The sequence below is a fragment of the Arachis hypogaea genome, chromosome 4, assembly GCF_003086295.3.
Source record: "Arachis hypogaea cultivar Tifrunner chromosome 4, arahy.Tifrunner.gnm2.J5K5, whole genome shotgun sequence".
In the NCBI taxonomy this organism is placed as follows: Eukaryota; Viridiplantae; Streptophyta; class Magnoliopsida; order Fabales; family Fabaceae; genus Arachis; species Arachis hypogaea.
The window spans coordinates 4951144-4967727 of record NC_092039.1 but is presented as its reverse complement, the minus strand read 5'-3'; the positions used below and the strand labels follow the sequence as shown (position 1 = coordinate 4967727).

General features: G+C 35.2%; 1 protein-coding gene across 1 annotated transcript; it reads right to left on the bottom strand.

Moving 5' to 3' along the window:
- Positions 1 to 1327: 1327 nt before the first annotated feature.
- LOC112795922 (5'-adenylylsulfate reductase 3, chloroplastic) lies at positions 1328 to 4155 on the bottom strand. Its single transcript, XM_025838137.2, has 5 exons — positions 3944 to 4155; positions 3683 to 3838; positions 3438 to 3564; positions 2049 to 2853; positions 1328 to 1939 (listed from the first exon to the last, which is right to left on the bottom strand). The coding sequence occupies exons 1-5, from the start codon at positions 4029 to 4031 to the stop codon at positions 1709 to 1711; spliced, it is 1407 nt and encodes a 468-aa protein (XP_025693922.1). The 5' UTR covers positions 4032 to 4155; the 3' UTR covers positions 1328 to 1708.
- Positions 4156 to 16584: the final 12429 nt, after the last annotated feature.

The following is a 16584-nucleotide window of genomic DNA, read 5'->3' as shown; positions in this document are numbered from 1 at the left end:
TAAGGAAAGGAAAAGATGGAGCTTTCTATGGTGGTAAAAGAATATTTTGATCCTTAAAAAGAAGAGTGAAAAAAAAACACCCAATCCGGTCCACAGAGGTCTCGTTGTCCTTTCAAGGTAATTGTCAGGGGTCGGGTTGGATTTTTTTTTTTAGTCAGGGGCCTCATTGGCTTTCGAAGTAATTGTCAGGGACTGATTTAGGTTTTTCTCTAAAAAGAACCAGGATGCATAATGAAATAGGCAATATTGGCATAATGCAATATTGGCATATCTGCCTATTTGAATTTATTTATTTTTTTATAGTAGATTGGATTCATCATTATTGATGAGCACATGAGAGAAATAGTCTTGGAGGACGAGAAAAATAAGTTCAGAGCATGAAGAAAGAACATACTAGTGTAGGATTTAAAATTGGGGCATAAATTTAATTTGACATTTTCATAAACGATGAAAGCAAATTATAGAAGTTGAATAAGATAACCACACAAATAGAATATTTTAGGTTGGTCTTTTAAGCTCTTCAATATACTTGCTGAATCTGTATGCAAAAACCAAGAAGTATCTTGTTAAGATAATTCTGCAAATAGGATTATCTGCTTCACATTATATAGTTCGTAACTGGCTAACTGCAATATGTAATATATTCCGATGATAGAGTAAACCAGTGAGTTAACAATTACAAGAACCGATGAAACTTATACAGTTTTTTTAACGTGTATACAAAAACCTTGAATTACTACTCATTCATGCTTTTAGGATTTTATAAATATTTTAAATGACTTAAGTTTGACAATTTGTTTGATAAATTTAATTTTAGCTTTTGAAAATTGATTTTTATCTTTTACTTGTCAGATTAATTTGACATCTACATAATACATATTGTTCATGTCTTCAAGATCATGTGTTGCTTTTTTGTAATTGATAATGGATAGGATTATAGCACTCGTATGTTGCTGTAGGATCTATGAGTTGGGCTTTCTGTACCACAGAATTTTCCAACATGACTCTGCGATTCTATTTAATTTGTATGGGATCCAGAGTCTGCAGGTTAAGTTGGGCCCTAAGACCCTTAGAAGAGCCCGTTAGTCATTAGTTACCACTTGTATGCTCAACAATTCTTTAATCCTGGGTTTTCTACTTTCATTCTCTTCTTTAGTCTTTTTTACCTTCATTTATTTGTTTTTGCTCTTGCATTATGGGGAAGAGATAATTACTGTAAATACTTTAGTTTGTGCTTTCTATAGCTTTTTTACACACTAACTTTCCTCATGCTCTAGACTTATTACGCAAAGCAACTTGCTTATTATCATTTCAAACACACCAACTGTTACTAGTATAGTAATACTTTTTTTTATTGACTGGTACTAGTATTAGACCATTTTCGTTTGGCATGAGCTCAAGTAAACTCGCAAAATCTTACCACCAAGAGAGGAAACAGGACAGCTAATGTGGATAAAACAGTAAATCAATCCCTCCTTGCCGAGCAAACAATACACTTCAAATTTGAGGAAGGTTTCTTCCTAAAACTAGTATACATAGATACCGATTAGTCAATTACCAAGGCCATGAGAACATTCGTTTTGCTACCAAAACTACAGTTCCCACTTTCACTCTTCCACCGTATTGCCAAAATCTGTGAATAAATTTATTGACGGTATGGTTTGACGGATCATGAATCGAGCAATATACTCATTTCAGTTGATAATCATCACCTGAGGGCATTCACGAATGCCATCAAAGAATCAACGTCTCTCTTTTCGGAAGGATACTTGATTGGCCGAGAAGAGTGTTTTGGGAACAAGAGTATTGTGGGAAAGCTTCCCAGTTGAAGCTCACTCTTCGCATATTCTTTCTGCTCACCATCCGCTCTGAATTTTCCAACCTTCACTCCTGACCCTGCTAGCTTATCTGCCAACTCAACATATGATTGCTCCATAGCCTGTTAGTTCAGAACAAACTTGCTATTAGACAATCATAATCTCAAGCAATAACAAACCAAACTGAGAGCCTTAATTAGAATACTTAAGCTTCAAGGAATGTGATTTTACCTGACAGAATTGGCACCATGGTGCATACAGAACAACAACCCAGGGTTCTTTTCGTTCCTCCGATTTTGCCAAGTTTTCAATTCCACTCCTGCTCAAGCTAACCACATTTTGGGTGTCAAATATGTCGGCAACTGTGGCAGTGCTGTTCTCGTGGGCAACCCCATTTCCATTAAGCTGGGCCGCATCTTGTTTTATATTTCCCTTGTGAAGACCACACTCCTTAGCTTTGGCATCCTCCCACCACCATCTTCCCTCCCTTTCATGTTGTCCAGGTAAAACTGGCCTTGTGCATGGCTCACAACCAATTGAAACATATCCTTGGGAATGCAATGCATTAACAGGCACATTCATGGTCCTAAGGAAGGTCCATATGTCGTTGCCTTTCACGTTTGCAACCGGGTTCCACTTTACAAGGCTACCAATTCCACCATCCAATCCTTCAAAAACCGGATCAACCTGGACAACAGGTATCTCAGACCTAGTACCAGGAGACTGGTCTTTTCTCTGTCCAGTTATCCACGCCTTGAGACCTTTCAGAGCCCTCCTTAAAGGTCTCACCTTCCTCACTCGACAGCACTCTTGATGGCCATCCTCATAGAACGAGAAGAGCCCCTTAGTCCTTACTAAGGCCTGAACCTCAACAGCATCCGGGAACATGTATTCAATGTGAATTCCATAACGCTTCTCAACATCATCAAAAAGTCTGTAAGTTTCTGGATTCAACCTCCCAGTGTCCAAACTGAATACCCTGAAGGGCCGACCAGTCAAATGTGCATACTCAATCAAAGCAACATCTTCAGCACCACTGCAAAAGGAAAAAACTTACTCATTAAACTCCAAGTCCAAAGATATCTACAAAGAGTATACCAACCAAACTTAACTGTTCTGTATGACAAACACTATAATCATGCCTGCATTTGCTAGTAGGTAGGGCTTATGGAATAATGGGGACTGAGTCAAACACTTCTGCTAAACACATGATTAAATGTCTATATAAAACTTCTATAAATATATATAAATTAAATTCTTATTGATATATGATAAGATTTAATTCATCAATTGATTTTAACATTTATACACTGAAAAGCATATTTATCGGCAAGTAACAAAAGTTCAATAAATTGCAAAATTGTGATAAATGGGAATAAAAATTAATCACTATTTTGAATTTTTATTGGCAGCATATATAAAAAAGTATAAAAAAAATAAAAAAATTCCCAATAAAGGCTACAAAACAATTGTCCAGATACATTTGACTTTTTTCCCCTAATTAGTAGTAGCAAATGACAACTTGAAATGTATGCTAGAGTAATAGTCTCCAAAATGTTAGTTAGCAAATTCAACACTATCTCATCAATTACCATGCAAAGATGAAACATTTCGACCCACCTGAAGGCAATAGCGATGTCGTTGCCAAATTTCTCAAGGGCTTTGTCCATTATCTCAAGAGGAGAAGCATTTTCAAGGTCTCTCGCCAATTGCTCATAGTCTTCCTCGTCTTGCTTCTCACTAACCTCTGCAAATCCCAATACCAATTAACTCAGTCGCACAAGTAACTAACCAACTAACTAATTTCAAAAAGAAAAGTTCAAAATTTTCCCTCAAACAATCCACTAACAAGAGAAAACACGTACCAGGAGTTGCTATAGTCGCAGCAAGAGGAACAATGGAATCCCTACGTTGAGGCTCGGCGTTGACGCGCCTCACCAAGGAGCGTCTTTGGGTCAAATTAACAACTCCAGACGAACCATTTGGTCTCTCTGGAACCTTAAAGGAACCAATTTCAGGAGCTGAAAACAATAGAAACACTGAGACATTAGTCAAACCCTAAAAATGAATCCAATTAAACAAGCAATTCAAAAAAAAAAAAAAATAGATCAAAATAAAAAGCACACCTTTGGGATCGGAGGAGGAAGCAATTCGGGAGAAGAAGGAGGTTGACGCGGCGGTAGTAGAAGAGGAGGAAGTAACAGCGAGCGCCATAGAAGAAGAAATGGTAGCTCTAAAATCTAGAAATGATTGTGTTGTTGCAATGTTTCAATGGAGCTTGAGAGAGAAGAAATGAGGGAAAGAGAGGGTTTGCATATAAAGAGTGCAGGTTCATTGAACCTGGACGGAATAACGGGTTTGTTATTGGTGCTTACGTGGCGTGTGGTTATTGGTGGAGAGGAAAACGATGGCGCGTGGCTTCCGTAAGATTGAGCGCCCAAGTTAGACCGGGCTGTTGTGTTCGAACTGTAGATCATCAAGGTGTCATACATGACATATTTCTCTGTCTTTTCCCTTTTTTTCATTTAATATTTGTTTTACGTAACACTAATAATATAATAAAAAAAGAAAAACTTTTGGAAACAAGTATTTTTAGTAATTTTAGTTCTTATTTAATTAATATAAATATTAAATTATTTTTAATAAATATATTTTTTAATTTATGTGTATAAATTTTAAAAAATATAAATATAAATTGTATTAATTTATGTTTTTAAATTTTGATAAATATAAGTATAAATTATATATTTTTTATATGTAATTTTTATAAATATAGATATAAATTATTATTGATTAAATATTAATTTAAAATAATAATAATATTTACTTGTCCTATAGAATTATTCAATATTTAAATTACTTAATTTTTTAAAACATTTAAAATTCACGTTAGTTTTTAAAATCCAAAAGGCATCAATAAAAACTCCTTAATTCATGGCGTAATTACATTAAATCATAATTTTAGTTAAGACGTTTTGTCTGTCGGATTTATTGTTAAATTTCGTTTATTTGTTTTAAGAATTGTTAACTCATACTCCAAGTTTGGGTGATGGGTATATTAAATTAGTTAGAATTAGTTAAGTTATAATGATTGAGAGTCTTGCTTTAAGTTTAACTTTAACAGAATAATATATATATTAATTTTGTTATATGTACACTAAAATTAGTTATCAGTATAAAATACATATTAAAATATAAATACACAATAAAAATAAATTAAACTATTCATATATTTATATACAAATACATTGATAATTAATTTTATTGACAAATTTTAATGTATAAATAATATTTTTTTATATATATCACTGTACGGATAATAAAACATTATTCTTCTGCATCAATAACAGAATACACTCTCTACTTTCTCTCCCAATATTCATTCATCTAACAAGAATTAACGGGGATTTTACTTAATTTAAAAATAAAATATTTTATTTATAAATTTTTTCCATGTGGTGGTGCTAAATAATCTCTTTAAAATGGTGAGAAGGGTGGAATCTGCCAATTAAATTATTATATGCGACCATGGTACTAGCATATTCTCTATAATCTATATAAATATTCTGTCTGCTTTTCTATCTTGCTTTCGTATTATTCCGTTCTTTTTGTGCTCTATCCCCTCTTTGTTATTCCAATATTCTAGTTTACTGAACCTCAATTTTGTCTATTTTGCCTCAAGAATTTTAATTATATATATGTTGCTGTTGGCCGATCGTTTATATGTTTTTTTGTTTCTTGTCTTTAATTTTCCAATCACAAACTGATTTTGTGGGTTAGATTTTTTCATTTATTCATGTGACTCTTAGTACTTGAATTGGACACATATAGTTGATTGAAGCCACGAGCTATGAATATTGAAAAAGATGCTATGATTAATATGAGGCTGCAAGGCAAAGAGGGCAATTGGCTTTTAAAGTTGAAAAAGCATCCATCATGCCTATGAATCTACTATCAATATATATGAGGCTCAGGGCAAGTGGGACTCAAATTGTGGAAAACGATGTATTATATATGGAAAAGTATAGATAACCAACAACATTTTTGAATAATGTGTGAATAATATGAATTAATAAAATTAAAAGAGTAAATTTAATTAATAATATTAAATTAGAGTGTAATATATTTTTATTTGATTGATAGTTGTTCATGTTATTCAAGATGATCATTGTTTACGTAACCCTCTACGTTATATATTATTGGAGGTGGTCATTTCATAACAAACAAAACCCTAATTTGAGGTTTAATTTTCGAAAGTTTCCACTAAATGATGAGGGAAAAAAAACTATTACTAAAACTCAAGATTAAATTAAGGTACTGTATAGATTAAAGAGGTATATCACATGATTGGTTCATGATGATAGGTACACCACAAAACGAAACCCACCCCTTGGGGATCTGAAAGGTTTAAAATATTTTTGCTATGAATTAAGAATTTATAAGATGCAATAATGATGGGACCACCATACACGATACTCCTACTCACAAATCAATAAATAGTGAAAAGGTGAAAAGAAAAAACATGGTTTTAAAAATTATAACTAATTAAAGGAGATTCCATGCTGGGCTTCGAATAATTAAACTATTAGTCATAAAGATATGAATTGGACGAGATCATCACTCATCAGTACGTACTAGGAAGGCAGAAAATAAATATCTTGTGCATTTTATATAATTTTTCATCATCCGCTACCTCCCAGTCTCCCACTATGCTCTGCTATGCAGCTATTGCCAATAATACTTTGTTACTTCGTAAGATAAATAACTCTGTTCTTGAAGTAATTAGGATGGGAGAAAATTAAAGTGGTTAGCTGCGGGAAGCTTTGAGTAGTTGACGTAATCTTAAATTCAAATGTTATTACGAGTAATGTAGGAAAAGATGATTTTGGGGTTAATTAAATTGGATAAACAATATATTTAGATTTGAGTAGTAAACAAGCTAAGGAAGTGAATCTGACTTAAATTTTTGTCATTACCAAATGTATATTTGGGTACATGAATGTTCTGGACAAGAATGAAGAATCAGGAAATGTATTATCCGGTTTTGAATGTTACACAAATATAATAATAGAAGACAACGTTACTTAGCGAAATGAAAAATCGTTAAGAACAAAACATATATTCGAGGCAGTAAATTCCTTCATGGATACCCAAAAAAGATATAATATAAAACTAGGAACAAAAGAGTTCGAGACATATAGAAAAAATAGATATTATTATTACTTTTAGCAAACACTATTAACTTAAACATCGGAGTATTTTTGCAAAAAATTCTCTCAATCTGGTGTGAACACAACTCAAGTCGAGGTCTCCAGAACTATTCATCTCGTTCTAACTCAAAAAATATTAGGGCTGTTTGTGGGGACCCCTGAATCTTTTCACACCATGGCTGACCACAAAATTCAATCAATCATTGACCGAAATACCCCTCACAAGGAAACGCTTCACGAATTTACGAAGGAACATCAAGTCCCTCCAGATTTTGGAGCAACCTCAAAATAATTATTCCAGAACTTGGCACTTCATTAGTTTGGGTCCACCGGATTATTTCCATGCAATGCAAAAAATGCGTCATCAGATGTAAGAATTAGAGTGTAAGATAGCTTAGCGCTCACAATCTCGCCGATCCTGACCTCGGAGTCATACGATTAAGGGATAGAGAAATAGCCAAGAAAGGACCCCAGAAAAACTTCGAGGTGATAGCAGGGAAGATGGCTACCGACCTTATCACTCATCGCGACGAGATAGGAGAGAGTCTCCTCGACGCAAGGGGAGGTACTGAGATCATGAGAAGTATGAAAGCCAAGGAAGATCCAATTTCCAGTTTGCCTAATTTAAAAAAAAAAAAACGAACTCCGTAAAGGAGTCCGAGTCCTAAGAGGTATAGGGATTCTCGGGAGCACATCATCATGGGGGCAAACCCTATTTGCCTCGCATGTTCTTCAAGTCAAGTTGCCTAAACATTTTGACAAATCAATAGATCACATATACGAGGGCAAAACAAATCCTTATGAGCATATCGATGCCTTTGAAGCACGCATAAATCTAGAAGGGGTAGGAGATGCTATAAGATGTAAGGCATTTTCGATTACACTATCTAGACCAGCGATGACATGGTTCAATACTTTACCCTTTGGTTCAATATTCTCATTTCATGATATCAAAATTAAATTTCTTGCTCACTTTACCATGAGGCTAACCCAAGCTAAGCATCTTATCTCACTGCTCGATATAGAACAAAGGGTCGGAAAAAGTATACAGGATTACCTGAACCGTTTCAATAAAGTACTTTTGAAGGTCAACACACGAACTCCCAAAGTTGTCTGTCTTTGCCTTATAGCTGGGTTGCTTGAGGGCGACTTCTGGAGGCATCTTACTTCTAAAAATGTCAAATCTACAAAGAAAATCCACCAAAATGTTTTGGAATACATGAGAGATAGGGATGTCACCAGAATAGTCTTGACTAAACGGAAGAACCCAGCTCCATCACCTAATAAGGCCACAAACTCGGGACAAACAATACTGAAGCCGTTAACTCTTCGAGTGGGCAAGTTCTCCACTTACGCACCTCTAGTCGCATCATTGACCGAGGTTTTTCACCAGGTGTCGCATAGGGGCATACTTTCTAAAGCCAAACAAATAAGGCCATGGGCTTCCTTAAATAAATCACAATATTGTGATTACCATAAGTCATATGGTCACAGAATGAAAGACTATATAAATTTGAAGGACGCTTTGGAACAAGTCATCTAAGAAGAAAAGTTTCCGAAAATCATCCAACACATTAGGACGCCTCGACGGCATAACGACAATGAGGACCGAGAAGTCAAAATCCCAGAAACACCAAACCTAGTGAGAACCAGGATGCTACCGCACAAGTAGTGGTAAACATAGTTGTGAAAAAAATGATTCAATAAAATCCAGAAATGCAGTAACAAAGGATGCTAAGGATGTAAGTTCTAAAGTCCTAAAAATATAGAATTTTTCAATTGTCCAATTTACTGCTGAGAATTTTCAATATGCAACACTAGAAGATGATGAGCCTTTGGTGGTCAAAACTGTTGGGTAACGGGATTGTGAGAAGAATCTTAGTAGATATAGGGACACACTCAAATTTGTTGTTCAAAAATGCATTTGATGCGTCAGGCCTTAAAGATCAACATCTCAAACCACAGTTACCTGGGGTAGTGGGTTTGGGGGACCATTATATCCAACCTAATGGAGCTATCGACCTCTTCTTTACAATAGGAGAGGGATCCGAAGCTCGGGTTGTACAAGCAGAATTCGTCATTTTGAAAGATTCAACAGCGTATAATGTGATTCTCCGACAGAAAACGCTTAATGATCTTTGCTTTCATTTCAACAAAGTTTTCTATCATGAAGTATCTAACGTCCAAAGGATGGGTTGCAACAATCCGTGGAGATCGCGTAGCGGCTATCAAATCTAACAATGCAAGTTTGACCCTGAGAGATAAAGCAAATGAGTCTACGAGTATATTTCTAGTGAATTTGGATTTCCGAATTCAAGAAAAACTGAGACCTGAGTCCAATGGGAACTTGAAAAAATTCCAAATTGGGTATGATGCGGAAAAATACATACTGATCAACAAAGACTTTTTCTATTCCCTGAAGTCGGAACTCCAAGATTTCTTGAGAAGTAATATCAATCTGTTTGCATGGGAACCATCCGATATGTAGGCATTAATCCTACGTTCATGTCCCACCGCCTTACTATTGACCTTACTCACAAGTCGGTTGCACAGCAACGTCATAAGATGTCACAAGATCGAGTTGACGAGGTCAAGAGGCAAGTCCAAGGGTTATTGAATGCTGGTTTTATTAGAAAACTCACATATTCAACACGGTTGTCCAATGTTGTAATGGTAAAAAAAAGTCTAACAAAAAATTGAAAATGTATATAGATTACACCGATTTAAATAAAGCTTGTCCCAAAGACTGTTTTTCTTTACCTAACATTGAGAATATGATTGATTCTTCATCTGGTTATTGGATATTAAATTTTTTAGATGCATATAGCGGTTACAACCAAATTTCGATGCACCGACCAGATGAAGATAAAACTGCTTTTATTACTCTAGAAGGAATTTACTATTATACTGTAATGTCTTTTTGTTTAAAAAATACAGAAGCCACTTATCAAAGATTGATGGCTAAAGTGTTCAAGGAGCAAGTTGAAAGAAATTTGGAGGTTTATGTCGACGATATGTTGATAAAAACCAAAACAAATGCTGACTTGATTACTAATTTGCGAGAAACTTTCCATTGCTTCCAGCTTCATAAGATGAGGTTGATGGTAACCCAAAGTGGTATTGAAGCTAACCTTGAAAAATATCAAGCTATTTTGGATATGTCAAGCCCTAAAAGCCTCAAAGAAGTGCAAAGGCTTACAGGTCGTCTGCCCGCTTTATCGAGGTTTTTAGGGGCCTCAGTCGAAAAGGCAAAGCCTTTCTTTAATTTACTAAGAAAATGAGTTACTTTTGAATTGACGAAGGAGTGTGAGGATGCCTTCAAAAACTTTAAAACTTTGTTATCCTCTCCTCTTGTCCTAGCAAAGCTGAAGTCTGGAAAGCCGTTATATTTGTACTTATCTATAACTAATGAATCTGTTGCTTCAGTTTTAGTATTGGAATGGGACAGCAAACAACAGCGACCTGTGCATTTTATTAGTAGGGTCCTCCAAAGTCCCGAATTAAGATACTCAATATTAGAAAAATTTGTTTTTGCACTTTTAACATCAGCACGTTGGTTAAGACAATATTTCCAAATTTACTTAATAATTGTACGAACTGACAAACTAATAAATTTTTTTTTGCAAAAAACTGATTTGGCAGTCGGATGATGAGCTGATCAATAGAGTTATCACAATTTGATATACAATACGAACCATGCTCTGCTATAAAAGCACAAGCAATGGTAGATTTTTTTGCCGATATGACCTATTCTACTCCCGAACTCCCAACCTGGGAACTCCATATTGATGGGGCTTTGAATATGAAATTTGGAGGTGCAGGAATCATCCTGACTAAGGGAGAAGATTCGGTCATTGAAATCTCCATTAAGTTTGATTTCTCAATTTCAAACAATCAAGTTGAATATAAAGTCTTAATTACAGGATTAGCATTAGCATACAAGTTGGGGTAACAGAGCTCATGGTGTTCAATAATTTTCAAATTGTAACCTCTCAAGTTAATGGAGAGTATCAAGCATGAGGCCTAATCTTATAATTATATCTCAAGAAGGTATAAAGCAAAATTTCAAACTTTAAATCATTTTATATTAAGCATGTGCCCCGAGAGCAAAACACACGAGCTGACGTCCTATCAAAGTTAGCCAGCACTAAACCAGGTAGTGGTAACTGAAGCCTAATTCAGGAAGTACTTTCAGAACCATTCGTAGGTATTTCTGATATTACGGTATCCCATGTAAGAAATAACACTTCCTGGCTAAATCCCATATGTATGTATCTAGAGCATGGGTTTCTTCCTAATGATCCAAAGGAAGCCAGGAAGTTACATTTAAACTTAGCAAAGTATACCATAATTAATGGAGAATTAAATAAAAGAGGCATTTCACAGCCTCTACTTAAATGTCTTAAACCTCAGCAAATAAATTATGTTACAAGAGACTATAAAGAGTGTTGTGGATACCATATGGGAGGCAAGTCGTTGGCACAGGTCATAAGAGCAGGATACTATTGGTCCACAATCATAAAAGATGCAATGAACTATGTCAAAAGACGTTTAAAGTGTCATGTATATAGCAATCTCTATCAAGCTCTACCTCAGGAGCTCGTTTCCATAATTCTGATGAGATTTTTTGCAAAATGGGGGTAAACTTGCTAGGACTTTTTTCATAAGGACCTGGCCAAGTCAATTTTTTTATAATGAGAATTGATTATTTCACTAAGTAGATTGAAGCTATGCCATTGTCGAAAATAACAGCATGTCAATGTCGGAAATTCATGTGGAGAGACGTCTTAATCAGGTTTGGGATCCATGAGGTGATAGTGACGGATAACAGAACTCAATTTCCAGATTTTAAATTTCGGGAGTACTTAAGTGGCTTCGGTATACACCAAGTGTTTGTATCAGTGGAACACCCCTAGCCTAATGGGCAAGTTGAGGCCACAAATAAGATAATCCTTAAGGGTTTAAAGAAAAGGTTAGATGGCTTTCTGGGATCATGGGCTGACGAGTTATGGACGGTGCTATAATCTTATCACACTACACCCCAATCTTCTACGAGGAAAACATCATTCTGACTTACCTATGGTGAGGAAGCGGTGATACCAGTGGAAATTAGTGAATCAAACCCATGGCTTCTTCTCGGAGGAATGGGAAGTCATCCCGACTTAAATCCCATCGATGAAGTAAGATCCACAACCAACTTAGGTGAACAAGCCTTAAAGCAAAGGATTGTAAAGAGGTATAACACCAAGGTTAAGCCTAGGTGTTTCCAGATTTGCGATCTTATGCTAAGACAAGCTGATGTTGGAGTCTCAGGTACCTAAGGAAAGCTGACTCCCACATGGAAAGGACCCTTCAGAATTAAGGGGAGTCTAGGCAAAGGGGCTTATAAGTTAGAAAGCGTGGAAGGTTCCGATGTCTCGAAGACGTGGAATGTTATTCACTTGAAGAATTATTATTCTTAGATGACTGGATGTATGAGTAAATGTTACTCTTAGGTATTTTAATATTTAATAAAAGGCACTCTTTCCTAATTAATTTAGGTTTTTAATGAGGCTTTACCTTAGAATTTTTGTACTGAATTCATTATATGATAAACCAATTGTAAAAAAGTGATTGTGTAATTTAAATTTGATTACGTGAGTTGACGCCGAGAATAAATAACGAAAAAGGCGCACCCAAAATAACGTTTGAAAACCGGGAAACACTTAAAGTGCAAGTAGCAACCTAAATAAAAGTCTGCTACAGCCAAATCGATTTCAACAAGACAAAAACAGAAAAAAAAGTTTTGTTCACAAAAAAACTTAGACAAATTTCACAAAGGAAAGTTAAATTATGTTAACTATTTTTTCATCAAATACTTTCTTGAAAGCACCGACTCCGGAGACATCGAAGTTGGGAGCTAAAAGTTTAATCTACTTAAGCATGTTCTTCTCGACATCAAATAATGGCAGCTTGTTTGGCTTTCTTAACTGAGGCAGAAAGATCCTCAATATGCTTCATAAGCTCGGAGATTTTCTTCTTGTATTTCTCTTCAGAAGTTTTTTTCGCCTCCTCCAAAGTCTTAACTTTGGTTTGAATGTTCTCCTTTTCCTCTTTAAGAGTAGCTAGAGATTTTCTCAAACTCAAAGCCTCCGACTTAACCTCCTTCAACTCATTCTCATGCTCCAAAACCTCAGATCGAAAAATAGCAATCTCTTTCTCAGCATCCCTAATATAAGTAGCCGATCGAAGTAACATTCTTTGGACACGGGGTAAGGTTTCTTCAAGGGAAAGCTTGGCTAAGCCCGACTTAATCACCTCGGTCAACAGTCAATGAATTTTGGAGCTTGAAACTCCTTTTCCAAAATACGACCAAAGGAGGTTGGAGGAGGGACTTCTTCTACTTCAACTTGTCCTTTCCCTTTCTTTTGTTTTTTCTTTTTAAGAGAATTGAAGAGAGAAAGGTCATCAATATCATGAACTTTGGGATCTGCTCCCGGGTAAAATTTTGGAGGGGGAGGTATGCTGCTTAAAGTGGCAGAAGAAGAAACCCCATCTCTGTCCTCCCAGGTTTATAATGTGGGTAGGATCCAAAGAGGCTAACCTCCTCCTCATTGCTATAATAGCTTCTAAGCCGACGACCATGTCATCTACAAAAAGAAAGCATAAGATTGTTTAAAGATAAGATAAAGAAACAAAAAAGAGAAGGCAAAAAGAGTGCAAAATTTACCAATAGCATTTCGAGCAGTATGCTCATAAGCCAAAATAGTACAAAGACTAAGAAGATTCTAGAGTTCTAAAAGTATTTAGATGCTTGTGAACTCGAAAGCATTGACACCTTGTAATTGAATCTTGGGAGAAGAAACAATTAAACTTCCAGTACAAATTAAATCTTTTTTCATTTCTCAAAGTTATAAAAAACGTGTAATCCCCTCCACTCTCTCTATTTTTAAAAATCTCTATTTAAAATCCTGATAGGATTCTTCAAATATGTTGAAAATCCTCCTATTTGGGTTACCATGGAAGGAGATGAAACCACGATCATGAAAATTGAAAGGCATTGTCAAGTTAAAGCAGTAGAAAAAAAATTCTATAGGAGGCTTCCAATCCTAAGAAGGAGCACATAAGCTCAAATCCTCAAATGATGGCCCAAGTGTTTGGATAAAACTGAGAAGGGGCACATTTAGTATATCCCAGGATGTCCCACTGAAAGTCAGTAAAAGGAAGATGAATCCCAAGGCGGATAAAGAGAGTCTTGTACATCTACAGTCAATCAGGTTGCAAGTTCGTATATTTGTTGTAGTAACAAAGACAGTCATTCTTGTGAGGAATAGAAAAAACGTGTAAGATACATAAATCAAAATTAAAGACGACCCAGCTTTTCGCAGGGAATCTAACTCGTCCTGGTTAACTGTGGAAGGAGTAGACTTTACCTCCTCAGAAACCCAAGAGTGGGGATCCACTCGCCGAGTCGAGACAAGTCGTGGAAGTGGTCCTGAGGATGATGTCCCAACTCACTCACGAGAGGCTATTACTTTCTTCCTCGGCATCTCGGATATACCTACAGGGGCACCACCACTAAATCATAAAGAGAAAAAATTTCCACATTCCTCTAAAGAACAAACACACTGTAATTTCCAGGAAAGAGGGAAAAACCTAAAATTACTGGAACATTGAAGTACGTAAAACTAAATAATGGTACCTCTACTAAAATGATTGATTACTCAAAATAACCAAAATACTCGAAATAAGCAGCGCAACAGAAAATAAAGCAAATAAAGTCACAATACGTTCAAAGAGCAATAAGAGGAAGAAAAAAATTCCATCCATAAATCAACTCTGAGACCACAAATAAAAAAACAAGAAAAGAAGAATATTGAAAAGACAAGTTCTCTTACCTAGGTATGATTGAGCAACCTCCAAAAGAAGAAGAAAAGAGAACCCTGAACGCTTGACGCAGACGAGAGAAAATGGGAGGTTTTTCAGTCGAAAGAGAGGAAGAGAAATGATTTTCGAAATAAAGTTGAGAATGGGAAAATAAGTGGAAGTAGAAGTTCCCACTAGTAGAATTAAATGTGAGATTGATTGATGATAAACGAGAGAAATGCAAAATAAAGCTGACGGTTCAAAAACTGTGAAAAAGTTACAACTGCTTGAAAAAACTGAAAAGACTCCTCAAAATTTTTTGTTCCCAAAAAATAAAAAAATCAAATTGGGCCTTGATCCATCAAAATTTGTGTATACATGACAAGGCCGAAAGTCAAGAAATCTGAGTTAGGACACTGTTCTAGACAAGAACAGATAATCAGAAAACCTATTCTCTAGTTTCGAACGTTACACGAACCTAACAATAAAAGACAATGCTACTTAGCGAAACGGAAAAGCGTTAGAAATAAAATGTACATCCGAAGCAATAAATATCTTAACGGATACTCAAAAAGGATATAAAATCGAGAACAAAAGAGCTCGAAACATATAAAAAAAGAGATTTCATCATTACTTTTAGCAAACACTACTAACTTAAACATCAGAGTATATTTGCAGGAAGTCTTTCCCACTTGGTATGAACACAGCTCTAATCGGAATCTCAAAAACTATTCATCTCGTTTTAATCCAAAAAATACGAACAATAAATGATTCAATTTTATAAGTTTTGATTAACAACAAAAGCTTTAGGAAGGAAGCGGAGTAAGTGATACCGCATGGTGGATGACGAAGAAATGAAGATGTGTAATAATCAGTATCGATTCTTCAATATGCCTTCTAAGTAACTCAAAACATAGTTCAAAGTTCCATTTCCATGCTACCTTTTGATAAAGTATAATGTACTTTAATAACCTGTACCATAATGTCTACACTCTACACTTTCGCTACCATAATATCTACCCTTTCACATTAATATGTAACTAGTGATGGTACAAGCCAACTTGGGTTGGTCAGTTAACTCACTCGTCACTTAAACTAGAGAGGCCGAATTCCGCATAAACAAGGTCTGTGGATTAGGATTGATGTCATTTATCAACAGTTCAACAGCAACAAGGAAACAAATTGAGAATTTGTGTGGTCTTTCTCTTCCATCAGGAATTTTTTACATGAAGAGCATCGAGTTCGTTTAGGAAACTTGGACTAGGTGTATGTTGGGCTTTACCTCCATAGGGCTTCTCTGCCCCCATCCAGTCCCTGCAATGTTGCTCTTGGACTTAAATCCATAAAACAAATCAAGCCCAAAACAAATTATTTTTTCAATCCAAACATAATTTGTTTTTCAAAAGATTATAAAGCAAAAATCACTTTCAGAAAATAATTAAAAAAGGAAAATTTTAAAGAAAAAATATATAAGACAAAAATCAAATAGATTGTAAGAAATTTTTTTTCAAAATTAAAAATTAAAATACTAACATTCTTCTAAAACTGAATTGTCAAAATAATGACTTATGTATACAGTTTATTTGACAATTATCTTCATTTATTTTCAAACTTTTTAAGGTTTTTTTTATGGTATCTAATAAGCTGTCATTAATAAATTATTGCATGTATAAAATAAAATTTAAAATTTTAATATTTATTTAAATAAAATA